General features: G+C 32.7%; 1 protein-coding gene across 2 annotated transcripts in view; it reads right to left on the reverse strand.

Moving 5' to 3' along the window:
• Kif20b (kinesin family member 20B) overlaps window positions 1-14,787 on the reverse strand; it is a 43,257-nt gene that overhangs the window by 12,796 nt on the left and 15,674 nt on the right. Inside the window, exons 10-23 of one of the 2 annotated variants that reach the window (XM_090346290.1) lie at window positions 14,511-14,582; window positions 14,286-14,432; window positions 13,528-13,690; window positions 12,613-12,897; window positions 11,646-11,785; window positions 11,022-11,160; window positions 9,562-9,790; window positions 8,561-8,601; window positions 7,534-7,684; window positions 5,419-6,634; window positions 4,989-5,127; window positions 4,253-4,372; window positions 2,325-2,385; window positions 907-1,032 (exon numbers count right to left, since the gene is read on the reverse strand). In XM_090346290.1, coding sequence (XP_090202416.1) covers window positions 907-1,032; window positions 2,325-2,385; window positions 4,253-4,372; window positions 4,989-5,127; window positions 5,419-6,634; window positions 7,534-7,684; window positions 8,561-8,601; window positions 9,562-9,790; window positions 11,022-11,160; window positions 11,646-11,785; window positions 12,613-12,897; window positions 13,528-13,690; window positions 14,286-14,432; window positions 14,511-14,582 — 3,029 coding nt within the window. The remainder of the gene's footprint in view (window positions 1-906; window positions 1,033-2,324; window positions 2,386-4,252; window positions 4,373-4,988; window positions 5,128-5,418; window positions 6,635-7,533; window positions 7,685-8,560; window positions 8,602-9,561; window positions 9,791-11,021; window positions 11,161-11,645; window positions 11,786-12,612; window positions 12,898-13,527; window positions 13,691-14,285; window positions 14,433-14,510; window positions 14,583-14,787) is intronic. The other variant, XM_090346291.1, reaches the window with a different exon arrangement.

The following is a 14,787-nucleotide window of genomic DNA, read 5'->3' on the forward strand; positions in this document are numbered from 1 at the left end:
TTAGGATTTATAAATCTCACATTTATAACCTTAGCGATTCTCCTAACAATAATTTGCAGTCACATACACTACATTGTCATCATTAACAACATTTTGCAGACAAAGACAAACAGAACGAGTTAGCAAAAGTATCTTACCAAGGTTACATAGAAAAATGACATTGGCAATTTGTAATTCTAAATTCTGGAGAACTCTAAAATTATAATTGAGTGATATAGGGTGACAATGAGCGACAGTGATACCTGGCATTTGAAAGGTCCTAGAAACCCAACATGCAAAATAATAAAGTAAATAAATTTCTTGACCTTTCTACAAGAGTACAAGTAGCTTAATTATTAGTAAACAACTGCTGATACTCTGGAGACAATAGAATCCCAATATTTACTGTGATAAATATACATGGTAATTAAAGAAGCTTGACAAATGTGAAACTCAAGTGAAAACCAATTCTTGATTTCTGGGAACAGAGTTATTTGCAACTGAAAATTTCTAAGTCATTAATAGAATCCTTCTCTATACATATGATTTTACTTAGACACATCAGTTTCTATCAAAGCAGAAAAATGACAAATGACAGAACATTTAAAAACAGTTCTTCTAGGGGCCGGGAGTTTGGCCTAGTGGTTAAAGTGCTTGCCTAGCATGCATGAAGACCCGGGTTCGATTCCTCGGTACCACATACATAGAAAAAAGCCAGAAGTGGTGCTGAGGCTCAAGTGGTAGAGCTCTAGCCTTGAGAAAGTCCAAGGACAGTGTTCAGGCCCTGAGCTCAAGCCCAGGACTGGCAAAAAAAAAAAAAAAAAAAAGTTCTTCTATTATTATTATTATTATCCATTTTATACTGTTTTAAGAAGAGAAAAAGAAAACAAGAGTTAGGTTTGTAAATAGTAAACAGTCTTGTTTTACCTGTGGTCAGCCAATCCGCTTCTTCTAGTTTAGCTTCAAGTACCTGGTCTTGTTCTACTTGAGTTTGTTCTTGTTCTTCCAGTGTCATTCGCATGTCTTTAATCATTTTCTCTTTGATATTCAGTTCTAAATATTTGAAGAAAGTATTTTAGAACTTAGAAATATTTAAATTCAATTTTACTTAAGTACTTCTAAACTTAAAATATACTTTATTACCTACAATTACTATTCTCCCATGATTAGTTTTGCTTTATTCATTATTCTATGTTCAATACCTAGAAAATTACATATCACACACATGTATACATATATGTATATAAAATAGATGTCCAAGTCAATTCTTGAGTACTGGAAAGAAGGATGGAAAAAGAACCTTCTGACATGAAATTAAGTATTGCCAATATAATTAACCTATTACTACTCATAAACATAAATCTTAATGTTCAGAAAAAATTTGTTTAGTGTTAATATCATCAAATCAAAATGAAAATCTTTACCATCTAAAAATAAAAAAGGCTTAATCCCAGTTTGGCCTATTGAAAATATCAAGTTCTCATTCCAGAAAAATATTTGAAATCAAGTATTTATTCCATATTAAATCACCTCCTCTAAAACTGATTTGCAACTCTTGAAAAACGACTATAATGATGACTTAAGCAATTTTATTTAAACAAACAAGAAGGAAAGATGAGCTTGTTGCCTGCAGTGATGGGACAGAGTGACAGGGCTTATTTCATAGAATTACTGGTGATGTCAGAGACAATAAAGCTCTAAAGGTGTAACTGAACCTTGGACTGCTTTAGATGATAGGAGTATCAAAAGTACACATAAAGCATGCTTAAAACAAACACAATTGTAGGAAAAAAAATGTTTGTTCTTTTTTTAGTTGGTCATGGGGCTTGAACTCAGGATCTAGGTGCTGGCATCAAGTTCTTTCACTCAATGCTAGTACTCTACTACTCTGAGCCACAGCTCTTATCTCATATTTTCCTGCCCCGACTAGCTTTGAACCACACATAATCCTCAGATCTTTCAGCTACCTAAGTGGCTAGGATTAACAGGTTTGTCACTACTGCCCAGCTAAAAAGGTTCTAAATTTCGCTATTTCTGCCCACCTATACAATTTGTCAGGAATTCCTCTTTGGGTTAAAGTCACTCAGAATTTCACATTCTTTCAAAGATGATTACAGGCAAACATATTCAGATTTTACATATAATTTTGTTCAAAGAATTCCTCCCACTTAAAATCTCTATTCTGACTCTGGAGTGCTATAAAGAACCTGATCCAGGCAGGAAAGCAAGATGGCACATGAAAAATCATCTACAATTTTAAAAGCCACATATGAAAATGTGAATCAGTTGTTATCGTAACTATTTTGAAGTCATTTTAACATAGGAAGTAGAACTTTGTTTCTGACCTTTGCACACTTTCTCATACTGCTGTCTGGTGTCTTCCATTTTCTGAATACTTAATTGTTCCTACAATGTTAAAGAATATTAAAGAATGTAAATTAAAAACAAATATAATTTAAGGATTTAACAGAGCTCAGCAAATAAATCCAAAATCAGTGTCTTTAATGATATCAATCTCAACCTTCCAAGTTCTATTCACCTTGGAGAAAAAAGGCAGGGTGAATGAAAACAGTAATACAAAAACTGACAAAAAAAAAAAAGTTACACTTTCATTCTAAGTTATAATCACATAGTTTGCTTAGCATTTTAAGTAAATGTTTTCTCATAACCAAAATAAGCAGAAACACAAGTGGAGGTGTACTAGGTATTTAATATAGGAGAATAAGAAAACTGTAACAAGTTCCCCATTTATGAACCCGTAAGTACAGACAGAATAGCAGTCACTATCTAAAAAGTACTTTTGAGAAATGTTAACAGGAGTTATATGTGATAAGATTAGATTGATTATGCATAAAGGAAATCATATAATTCTAATTTTAACCTGCCAGATATTAAAAACTTCACTTCTAATCTCATGTAAATTCCTCTCCATCTTCTAACTTCACATGTTTCCTCATGAATCTTTACAGCCGGGGGATCCCTGAATCATGAAACTATAGCTTGCTTTCTTCAGACAATATGCTGGTATGAACTATAATCCTGTATATACTTGAATATTTACTGGCTTACTTTATTTAAAAGCAAAAATGGAAGAAATACAATGTATATGTCATTTTTTAATTGCTGCTTTACAGAACTTAAATGCTATAAGGTACATATAGGATTTTGCTTTTCAATTATCATTTTTAAAATTCACCTTATCAAAAATCAGGATATATGGGCCGGGAATTTGGCCTAGTGGTAGAGTGCTTGCCTAGCATGGACAAAGACCCAGGTTAAATTCCTTGGTACCACATACATAGAAAAAAGCTGGAAGTGGTACTGAGGCTCAAGGGATAGAGCTCTAGCCTTGAGGAAAGTCCAAGGACAGTGCTCAGGCCCTGAGCTCAAAACCCAGGACTGATTAAAAAAAAAAAAAAAAATCAAGACATAAACATGGACATGGTACTGTAAATTGTACTATGCACTTCACCATAATTAACCAGGTTTATCCTAGTCAGGATAACTGCACGTAATTATCATGTCTCTTTTAATAATCTAATATTCCTTAGGCTGTTTAGAAACTTTGAAACTATACATTTTCAGGCATTGTACAAAAACATTTTCAACTTGGATTTGCCTAATGGTTTCACATGAATATAATGACCTTACAAATTTTACAGAGGAATACAAAATGGAATATGGCCTCCGATCACATTAAAAAACTAAAAAACAAAAACAAAAAACTTCAGTGGGGGCGGGCAGGAGTTTGGACTAGTGGTACAGTGCTTGCCTAGCATGCACGAAGACCCAGGTTCAATTCCTCAGTACCACATACATAGAAAAAAGCTGGAAGTGGTCCAAGGATAGAGCTCAGGCACTGAGCTCAAGCCAAGGACTGGCAAAAAAAAAAAAAAAACCTCAGAAATTACATGGCATATGACTATTGGCAATGCTATTTATGAATGTTGGTGTTAATTTTTTGTTATTTTCAGTCAGTTTGCAGAGCTTGAACTTAGAACCTGGGCATTATTCAAGGTTAGTGCTCTACCATTTAGAGCCACAGTATGACTTCCAGTTTTCCAGTGATTAATTTGAAATAAGAGTCTCACCAACTTTCTTCCCGGCTGGCTTTGAACTGTGATCCTCAGATCTCAATTTCCTGAGTAGGTAGGATTCCAGGTGTGAGCCACTGGCATCCAGCTAAGTTACTAATTTTTTTAACTTCCTCTTTATTAGGAGTCACTTAGACTTATTTTTTAATGTTGTTGCTATTACTAAAAACCAAAGTTACCTTAAGTTGTTGAATAGTTCGTTGTTTCATATCTATTTCTTGTGAATACTGGTTTTTCTTTTTTTCCAACTCATTAATCTTAATTCTCTGTAACTTCTCCTCTTCACGCATTATAGATACCTACAAAGCAATGTTTATAAAGAAAATCAAACGTTTTCCTAACTGCTTTTTGTTGTTTAAAATTACTTGCTACTTGTGCAAAGACTGATTCCCTTTAAAAACACTGGAAAAAATTAGATATTATTAAAATTTATACAATTGAGTTAAAAAGTGTTTACTTTCTATAGAAAAGAAAATAATTGTCAAGAGGTGATGCCTTTGGCATTTGATGGCTAAGAGTAGAAATTATTTTTTTGTCCCTTTATCTTTGTAAAACTTGAATCTGAAAACATATAATTCCCCATTTTTACACTAAATCACAATAAAAATGTGCTATAAAAGCCAGACTGCATATGACCCAAAGTAGTAACAATAAACAAAAACTACTCTTTATTTTTTTTAGCAATCACTTAGAGAAGAGATTCTAAACCTATATAAAGCATGTGTTTTTTATTGTTGGTCTTCAATTCGTTTAAGGTAGCTAAAATTTCTTTTGTAAAATAACTTGTCATTTTAAGAAAAACTCTGAACTTGTAAAGTTTTCTATTTGAAACTATAATAGTATATAAACAATAGAAAAGGAAACTATCTTTATATATAATATTTAATTGGCCAAATAGCTTTTGAAATAACTTGCCTCTTTCTGTACTTGTTCAATCTGCTTTTTGGCATCAACCAGTTTCTCCTTTAGTTCAGCATAATCTTCTTCCTTTCTCTGAAGATCTACTTTGAGATTCTGAGACAGAACACAGCTTGCAGCAAGTTCTTCTTTCAATCTAAAAAAAATGTTAACACTTTCTTATAGTGATTAGCCACTTAGGATCATTGAATGAACTCTTACCAATCTTCATAAAGTCATCATGCCTATTCATAAATGTGGAATAAACAAATGACAAGTAAGTGATCTCTAGAGGATTTCATGACATTTGTATAAGCACACTTGTCTATAAAACCTCCTTCTAACGGTTCATGTGAGTGAGGTTCAAATTCTTCACTCATTCATGATATATTTTACCAGATTGTTATGAAAGCTAATGAAAAAAATAGCAAAGTAAAGTTTAGCTTACTTTTCTGTTTTCTGCCTGTTGTTTTCCTTTTCATCTTCCCTTAATTGAAGTAAATGCTTCATTTCTTGCAAATTATTTGTTAACTGTACAATTTCTTCTTTCAACTTTACTTCCTTTTCGCTTAAATCTTCGGTGTTTTTGATTGAATCCTGAAGGTTTGTTTGAAATTCTGCCAGATCCCCTTCTAGCTTTAAGATGATAGATTCTTTTTCCAAAATATCTTGCTGTAACTTGGCTAAATGCCTACATTCAACTTTCTGTGTCTCTAGGACTGTTTCTAATTCCTTTATTTTCAATTTATAGCTAGTAATACCTTGTGTAAGTTCAGAAAGTGCTCTTTTTCCTTCAAGTATATGCTGTTCTTGAGCATCGAGACTGTCATGTTTTTCTTGAAGTTCATCTTTCAGTTGTTGTATAAGATTTTCTCTTTCTTTTAGGAGATCATCTTTATTCTTATCTTCCCTCTCCTTTATTTTTAGTTCATTGTTTTCATCCTTATATCCTTTTACTTCTGCCTGTAGTTTTTCAATGTGTTGTTCTAGTTCTTGGATCTGATGACTTTTTTTGGAGGAAGCCTTCACAATCTCTCTACATTCTTCCCAGATGGCTTCAATACTAGAGTAGAAAGAGCTTTCCCTACTGAGTTCTTGAATAGGACAGTCTTTAATATGGTTATCTGAAAAGTGTGACTGTGTATTTGATAAATGAGCCTCCTGAGAACTCTTTGACAAATCCCACAGATTGAGTAAGTCAATATTTGAGGTCTGAGAAACTGAATCAAGTGAATGTAGTTCATCTATTTTTGCTTGCATTATTTTTATTTGTGAAACATTGTTCCTAATACATCTTTTAGCAGTTTCTATCTCCTTTGACAATTTCATAATCTTGTCCTCCTGTTCTTGCTTTATACCTTTCTGTGCATGTAATTCAGCAACTGTACTATCATGATTTGACTGAATTTGCTCTATTTGCATCCTTAAGGTTAAGCTCTCCTGTTTAGAAAAAGAAAGCTCTTCCTGCAAACTAGCAATTTGCTTACTTAATTGTGTATTTTGTTCCTTCTCATTTTTAAGTTCGTTCTGAACACTGAAAAGTGCTCTCAGCTCTTCATTACTTTCTTGTAAAAATCTATTTTCTTCCCCATCTTCTGAAATAATCTGTTCAGTTTTGTCACTTTTCTTTTTTTCTTCACTGGAACTTGAACAAACTATAGCTCCTTTAAAATTAAGAAAATTTTTATTGATCACACAAGCCTCAATAAAATAAGTACAAGTCTTTAAACATATGAAAATAAAGCTTTTAGTTATTCTTCCCAGGCTGCCTCTATACTATCATCCCCAGATTTCAGTTTTCTGAGTAACAGATACTATGAATCACTATGATCCCTGGCATGAAAGCTATTTTTAATTCTTAAAAGCACAGAGTGGTAGTTAAAGCCTGAATTTCAAGTTACTAGGGAAGATGACACCTGAAGACTCAAGTTTGAAGTCAGTTTGAGCATACAAGTCCATGAGAGTCTTATTTCCAATTAACTGGCACAAAAACTAGAAGTGGAGATGTGGCTCAAGTGTTAGAGCATCATCCTTGAGTGAAAAAGCCAACAGAAAGTACAAGTCCCTGAGTTTAAATTTGAAGGAAAAGAAAAAAACAGAGTGAAAACAGAGGTATACCAAAGAAGGTATTAAAAGCATAATGTCTAAAAGCTTACCTATTTCAATTAAATGGTCATTAAGTACACCTACCGATCAGACATGTTAATAAAAAATTTTACGGGGCTGGGAGTTTAGCTTAGTGGTAGAGTGCTTGCCTAGCATGCATAAAGACCCAGGTTCGATTCCTCGGTCCCACATACATAGAAAAAAGCTGAAAGTGGTGCTGAGGATCAAGTGGTAGAGCTCTATCCTTGAGAAAGTCCAAGGACAGTGCTCAGGCCCTAAGCTCAAGCCCAGGACTGGCAAAAAAAATGTACAATATTAGGATTTTCCTCTTACATTATAATCTTTTTTTTTTAATCTAATGGTTTAGGAAGTAGTTTTTTTTAAAAGATTGCTGCTGGAAACAATCATAAGTAATGATATTAAATATAATTACAATATTAATAATTATAAGTAATACCTTTCTTTGCTGATGGCTCATCTTCTTGAAATTCGTTGTCATTTAATCTTTTTCTTCCTGAATAGATTTTGGTTTTACTGCTGTTAGTCATTTCCACTATTTCATCACAAGATAATCTCATGTTGATTAAAGAAGATGTACTAGCCTCATCCTAAAATAAAATAAAGATTAATTTGATACAGAAAATTTTTAAGCTCCAAAGATCACCTCTCAAGGAAAAAAAGATACAGTTTCAAACTTGTTGAAACTTCTCTAAATTATTTCTTAAAATAACTAATGGGTCTGACAAATGAGTAATATTTGGGAGTAACTTCATCTTTAGCCCTAAAGTCACATTCAGAATGCATTCTGAGCAGTCTTGATGTTAACAGCCTATACTTCCAGGTATTTAGGAGACCAAGGTGACAGGACTGAGTCCATAAGTCTGATATCAAACTGGACAACACAGAGAGAAACCATCGCAAACAAAACAAAAAGAAAACATGCTTTAAGAAGTATTTCCAAAGCTATTTTGGCTACTTGTTTAAATATTAGATGCTAAAGTTAACTCACTTCATCTCTATGTATAACTACAATTTCATTTCCAGATCTATAAATGTCATTACCTAAAATTACTAAGATTCTGCATATTTTCCAGAAGTTGACTTTGTTCAAGTGCTATACTCTATTAATTATACCTAATCAACACTACAAATCTTGTAAAAAAAAACAAAAAACAAAAAAAAGATACATCTGATAAATAGGATCATTTACAAAATTATCTGGAAAAGAAAACAAGACCTATTTAGGTAAGCTTTTTCAAAAAGGTCACTCTGCACTTGCACAGCGTGTGTGTGTGTGTGTTATGTATTAGACATGGCTAGGGAAAATTTGAAGAAAACTTTCACTGACCATCTACAAAAAAAAATGTATAAAGGTAAAAGGACATATATATTTATGTAAAATTTTTAAAGTACATAGTCATAATTCATGGCACTTTGTCTACCTACGTTGCCTATCAAGACAAAATAAATAAAGCTTATAGTACCTTATTAAATGTCTTTTGTTCTTGAATCAATGAATCCAATTCTGCAAAGATGAAGAGAATAAAGAAATATCAAAGTATCTAAAGAAAACAGATCACTGAATAGCTATACATTACATTCAAGAAAGAAATGACAGCACTTAAAAGGTACAATAATCATTCCAACACTCATTTGCTAATTTAATTACAGTGATGTTTCAGAGAACTATTTTTAAATCTCAGGAAGAAATTGAATGACATAACGTATCTACTACCTTTCTAGTATGTTAACTACATAATACCTACATTCAATAATTTGGTATTTTCTACCTATATATTTTTTTCACATAAAAAAGGCTAGTGAATTTCATTTCTCTTAAGAACCCAGACACCACAATCATATTTACGTATGTATATGTATATGGACACGTGTATTTGTGTATACATATATACACATAAATACATATATTTGCAGGGCACACATATGACAAATTTCTCATTAAATCCCAGAGATAAAATGTAACCTCAACCTATTTTAAACCATTCAACAGTTGTTTAAACTTTTAAGTACATAGCAGAAGCTTTTGCACCATGAGATTTCATTAAAAAAAATAATATTTTTTACAAGTCCCTATGTACTAACTTATAAAGTTAATACATAGTTTTGTTACTTCTTTTTCCTTTTTCTAGTAATACAGCTCAACAGTTGCTTAAACTTTTAGTACATAGCAGAAGCTTTTACACCATGAGATTTCATTAAAAAAAAAAATGTTTTTTACAAGTCCCTATGTACTAACTTATAAAGTTAATACATAGTTTTGTTACTTCTTTTTCCTTTTTCTAGTAATACTGGTCTAAAAATAAAGGTAGAAAATATTTTATTAATTACAGTAAAAACAAATGGTATGGATTTGGTTATGGATCTATATGGATTAGAATGGATCAAAGAATTCTCTGGCGAGCTTAGTCAATAAGTTATAAACCTCTTGTACTCATCTCAATATGAGTAAAATATATCCACTTACCATTTTCTCTTTTTTTTAACTCCTCTCTGGTATTGATTAATTCTTCTTTGGTTCTAGCTAGTTCATCTTTTACTTGATTAAAATTTAGTTGCAAGCAAGCAATAGCTTCCTGGGGATCAGCAAGAGATGTAATGTGTAAGTAAGCAATTTCAGCCTGTTTCTTAATACCAGAGACATCATCTTGAAGAGAATCAATAATATCTTCAAATCCTACATAATTATGTGTTTCCTAAAAACAGCAAAAACCATGTCTAAAAATAATGCAGATTTCAACATTAAATGTGTTACTACCTAGTTTAGACAGTTTTAAAAAACAGCAAAAAATTCATAAGCTGAAATTCTTTAAGATAATGTAAATAGAGCAACTCCAATTAAGAAAAATTTATGTTCCACTAATTAATATTCTATTAAATGGAACACAAAGCATATTTCTTCACAAAAACATACAATAAGTGAGGGCAAGACCAGTTTAGGCTATAAAAGGAAACTCCTTCCCAATGAAAAAGCTAAAATAGGTATAGTATAATAGCTTTTCAGCAAGAGCAATTCTTATAAAATATATATTGTTTTAATTAGAATATTAGGTTAAAATCCCTTGCAGAATTCCTTTCATCCTTTCTTTTTAATATACAATTTTTAAAATCTGAGTGATATTCCATAATCAGACAGAAAGGACTCTACCAACAATCAATACAGTGACATGAGAAATACCAAGAAAGCAATACAGAGGATTATTCTGAGCAAAACATAAGAAATGTGCATTTGAAATACCATAGTGAAACTTTCTATGCAAGTAATAAACAAATACACACACACACACGACAGAAAATAAAACAGGCTCTACTGAGGGAAGAGAAACACCAGAGGGAAAGGGAAGAGCTACGTATGAGGATTAATATGGTCAACAATTTATTTGCATATATGAAAATAAAAATCAAACCTATGGCAATCGTTTTAAGGCGGGATTAGGGTAGTAAGACAGATGGCTGGGGCACATTGTATACCTGTGTGGAAATGTCACAGGAAACCCCTTTGTAAAACTAACATATGCTAATAAAATGTTTAAAAAGAAGTAGCCAACAGAATCTAAATACAATAGACACACAAATCTCCAAATCGAAAAGGTATACATCTACTGCTGGTATGTGGCATGGCAGTCTATAGGCCTGGGAACCAGGTCTGTACTCCTACCACTCCAGAGGACTGAGAATTTGGTATCAGCCCAAACCACGTATCAAGATCCAAACTAAAACACACACACACACACGCACACAAAGAAATAAAAACAGAAGATCAACTTGTTTTGAATACTTCTGTAAAGTATGCCTAATTAAAGCAACACATTAAATATTGCTTAAACTCTAAACTAAAACTACATTAATATTAGCCATCATTAATGTGGTACATTAAATTCTGGACCAAAACCTCTCTGAAATCTTTAAATGTTTCAACAAACGTACTTCAGTTTTGACTTTCACAGAACAAACTCCATTTGCTGGTTCATCTTGAGTGTTACATTTACCAACCAAATCCTTGAAGATTGCTAAACGACATTCAGCATTTTCTTCTAATAGCTCTCGTTCGTGAAGGAGTGTTTCCCTTAAAACCACAAATAATTACATTAAAAAATGAAAAGGCATTTTTTTCAATTTAAATCCCTAAGATAAACATATTATAGATTAAAAGCAAAGCTGGGTGCTAGTGGCTCACTCCTGTAATCCTAGCTACTCAGGAGGCTGAGAGCTGAGGATCACGGTTCAAAGCCAGCCCAAGCACAAAAGTCTGTGAGACTCTTATGCCCAATAAACCACCAGAAAACCAGAAGTGGTGCTGTGGCTCAAGTGGACAATCACTAGCCTTTAGCTGAAGAGCTCAGGGACAGTGCCCAAGCCCAGAGTTCAAGCCCTGCAATGGACCAGAAAAAAAAGGGGGGCAAAAAAAGGGCAAAAAATGTGTGTGAATAGTATATTTGCAAATTTATATAGTAAGACATCAGAATTCAGAAGCCACTTAATGAAAAACAAGAAATAAAGATTTAAAAATAAAGTTAATTTATTTTTCCAAGAATATGAAAGAAAACTTACTTAAAATCAGCCTCCCGTTGAGCCCAATATTGAGTGAATTCCTGTGTGACTTCTTCTCGAATTTTAAGTTCCAATGTTAATTTTTCCTTTTTTTCATTTATTAGCTTTTTTTTCAAGTCTTCTATTAAATCCAACAGTTTCTAAAACATGTAAATATTACAAATCTTAGAAAATAAGTACACCCTAAGAATTATAAATAGGCATATGCATAGTTTAGAATAGTAATAATATTCTCACTGAAAACTGTTTATTTGCAGGAACTCACTACTGTAAACTTACCATACTTTAGAAACAGATAAATGGAAAAAAAACTTTTAAGAGAAACAGAATTATGCAACGTAAATGCTCTGCTGTCTAGTTGAACTAAGGGAAAAAAGTAAGGTAAAACCCAAGTATCTATTATCTCATAAGAACTACTTTGAAGAGTTTCACACTTGATTTTAGTTCATCTATACAAACTTCTATGAACTTGGCGCACTCACACTTCATAAGTGGGGAAGGTAAGGACCAGTCCATGTTAACTGTGCTAAGGTTGAGCTTTAAAATGTCCTGTCAAAATTGCAAGCTCAAGCTGTATAGGGCAGAAAAACTGCTAACAACAGTTTCAAAAACATTTTTCCTCAAAAAAAAAAAAAAAAAAAAAAGATGCCATGTCAAATAATTGTTGTTGTTGTTTTTATGGGTTGGGGGCTTGAACTCTGGGCCTAGGCATTGTCCCTGAGCTCTTCAGCTCAAGGCTACCGCCCTACCCCTTGAGCCACAGCCCTACTTGATTCTCTACAGATTAGATGGAGATAAGAGTCCCAGTCAGGTCTTTAGTGCCTGGGCTGGCTTTTAACCACAATCCTCAGATCTCAGCCTCCTGAATAGCTAGGATTACAGACATGCCTAGTCTAGCTCTAAGTTCTTAATAATGGTTAAGCCCAGCTTTAACAAAACAATCCAAGTATGAGATGTAAATACATACTCTGCTCTCTTGATTGCTAGTAGAAGTCTTATTTTCCTCTAATGTTTTATCTAAATCTTCATCAGAAAGTTCCTTTTCCACATTTAGTTCATCTTTAGATTTTTTTAGATCTTCAACCAAATCTTCATCTTCCACCAGATCCTCTAGACTATTTTCCCATGAAATGGTATTCCTTTTTATATTCAGAATTTTATTATCCAAATTACTGTCCAATGATACATCTTGAGATTTGATGAATAATAAAGATTTTTCCTGAGAAGAATTTAAAATATCTGGAACACAAACCTGTTAAAACATCCAATGTGAGAGTTAAGAAAAAAAAAGAAAAAGGAACTGGTAATGTGGCTCAAGGGGTAAGGCAGTAGCCTTGTGCTGAAGAGCTCAGAGACAGTGTTCAAGCTCAAAATTCAAGTCCCAAAGAAATGTACTCATTACCTTACTTTAAAAAAAAAGAACTTTTACTAACAAATAATTGTATAAAGTAGTTCAATGACAACTTTAATAGCTATGCATATAAACACAGAAAAAGGAACTAGCCATATTACATGAAAAAAAATCTACTTTTACATGAAAATTAACTAGATTTATCTACCTTCCTAGGTTAAGTATTCATTATTACTTCTAGCAAAGGGTTTCTGATTATTCAGCATCACAATCCAGATCAATGTCTGAGTAGAAACTCATTCTAAGAACACTCATTAATTAGTAACATGTTTTTGATTAACATGTATTACTAAAGGTCATTTTAATCTTTTCAGGGAAAGTGTCTAACTTTCCCATGTCTTTCTTTCTACTTGGGAAGATGCTTACATTTTATTTCAGTCTTACAATATTAAATATAAAACGTATGATTTCACAGAAAACAATGTGCTAATAAAAGTTTCAGAAATTATGCAGAAATCTAAATATATTTACCTTTTGTGCAATGGCTGAGAACTTTAGAACATTGAGTGTCTCATCATAGGCAAAGGAACATTGGCTGATGTTGACAATCATACATATTTTTCCTTTACCATTAAAAAAACTTTGAAAATAATGGGTAAGTTTACTTTCCCGGAAAGGAACATGCTGTTGAAATCTAAAATGGAAAAAATTGAATATGGTAAGCTAAAAACAAATTCATGAGGATACAGAAATTGTTCAGTGGTAAGATGCTTGCCTAGCATGTGTCTGGCACTAGATTCAATCCCAGCACAAATTTGTAACTCAAAAAAAAAAGACAGATAAATCTACTAAGTCAGGTTGCTGATTTTTTTTTTGGGGGGGGGGGGGAAGTTGGTGGTAGGGCTTGAACTCTGAACCTGGGCCCTGTCAGACCTGAGTTCTTCAGCTGGAGTGTTCTACTACTTTGAGCCACAGCGCCACTTCTGGTTTTCTGGTGGCCAATTAGAGATAAGAGTCTCATGGACATTAAGGTTCAGCAGTAAAACTTTTAAAATACTTTCACTGTTGTAAGATACTGTTTTAATACTCAGTTGGACACTGAATATTCAATTCTCAATTGAACACAGAATGACATATGATCCAGATAATAACTTTTTTTAATCTAAGAAAGACCTCTAACTACTTTTAGCATAATCTAGTCATTACATAAGTGTTTTAAAACATACTTGCAAACTAGGCAAAGTTGAAAGTTTAAAGATCATAATACTTATCATGTTAGTAATACTTACTTTGATTTCTCACTGTTCTTTAAAACATTTATACATTTTCCCAGCGTCAATAAAGAAGTGTTAATGTTTCCAGTCTCTCTTAACCTTTCACCTTCATTTTGTGTTTTCATGCTTCGTTCAGATCCAGCAAGATCACATAAAGACAGTCTAAATCAAAAGATAAAAATTATTGTAGAATTCTTTAAATATTCGGGATAATTACAATTTAAAGAGTGCTCAACTTACTCACTGACTCGAATCACACGAGGCATTTCAGAATCTTCAATCCGTAATATTCTAATAGTAAATACACTGTGACTAAAAGAAATACACAAAGATCAAATGTTATAATTCCATTTTTAATTTTGTATTATAAATAGGAAAGATAGGCATTTACATAGACCTAATTTATACTGTAGTATTAGCTCTACTCCAAATTGCTATATTTTCCAACATGCTGCCAGATGTATCAACAGCATATCCACTGTCACCTATGTACCCAACTAATAGCTAGAACTATTTC

This window comes from Megascapheus bottae, chromosome 15 (assembly GCF_031878675.1).
Source record: "Megascapheus bottae isolate mThoBot1 chromosome 15, mThoBot2.hap1, whole genome shotgun sequence".
Lineage (NCBI taxonomy): Eukaryota > Metazoa > Chordata > Mammalia > Rodentia > Geomyidae > Megascapheus > Megascapheus bottae.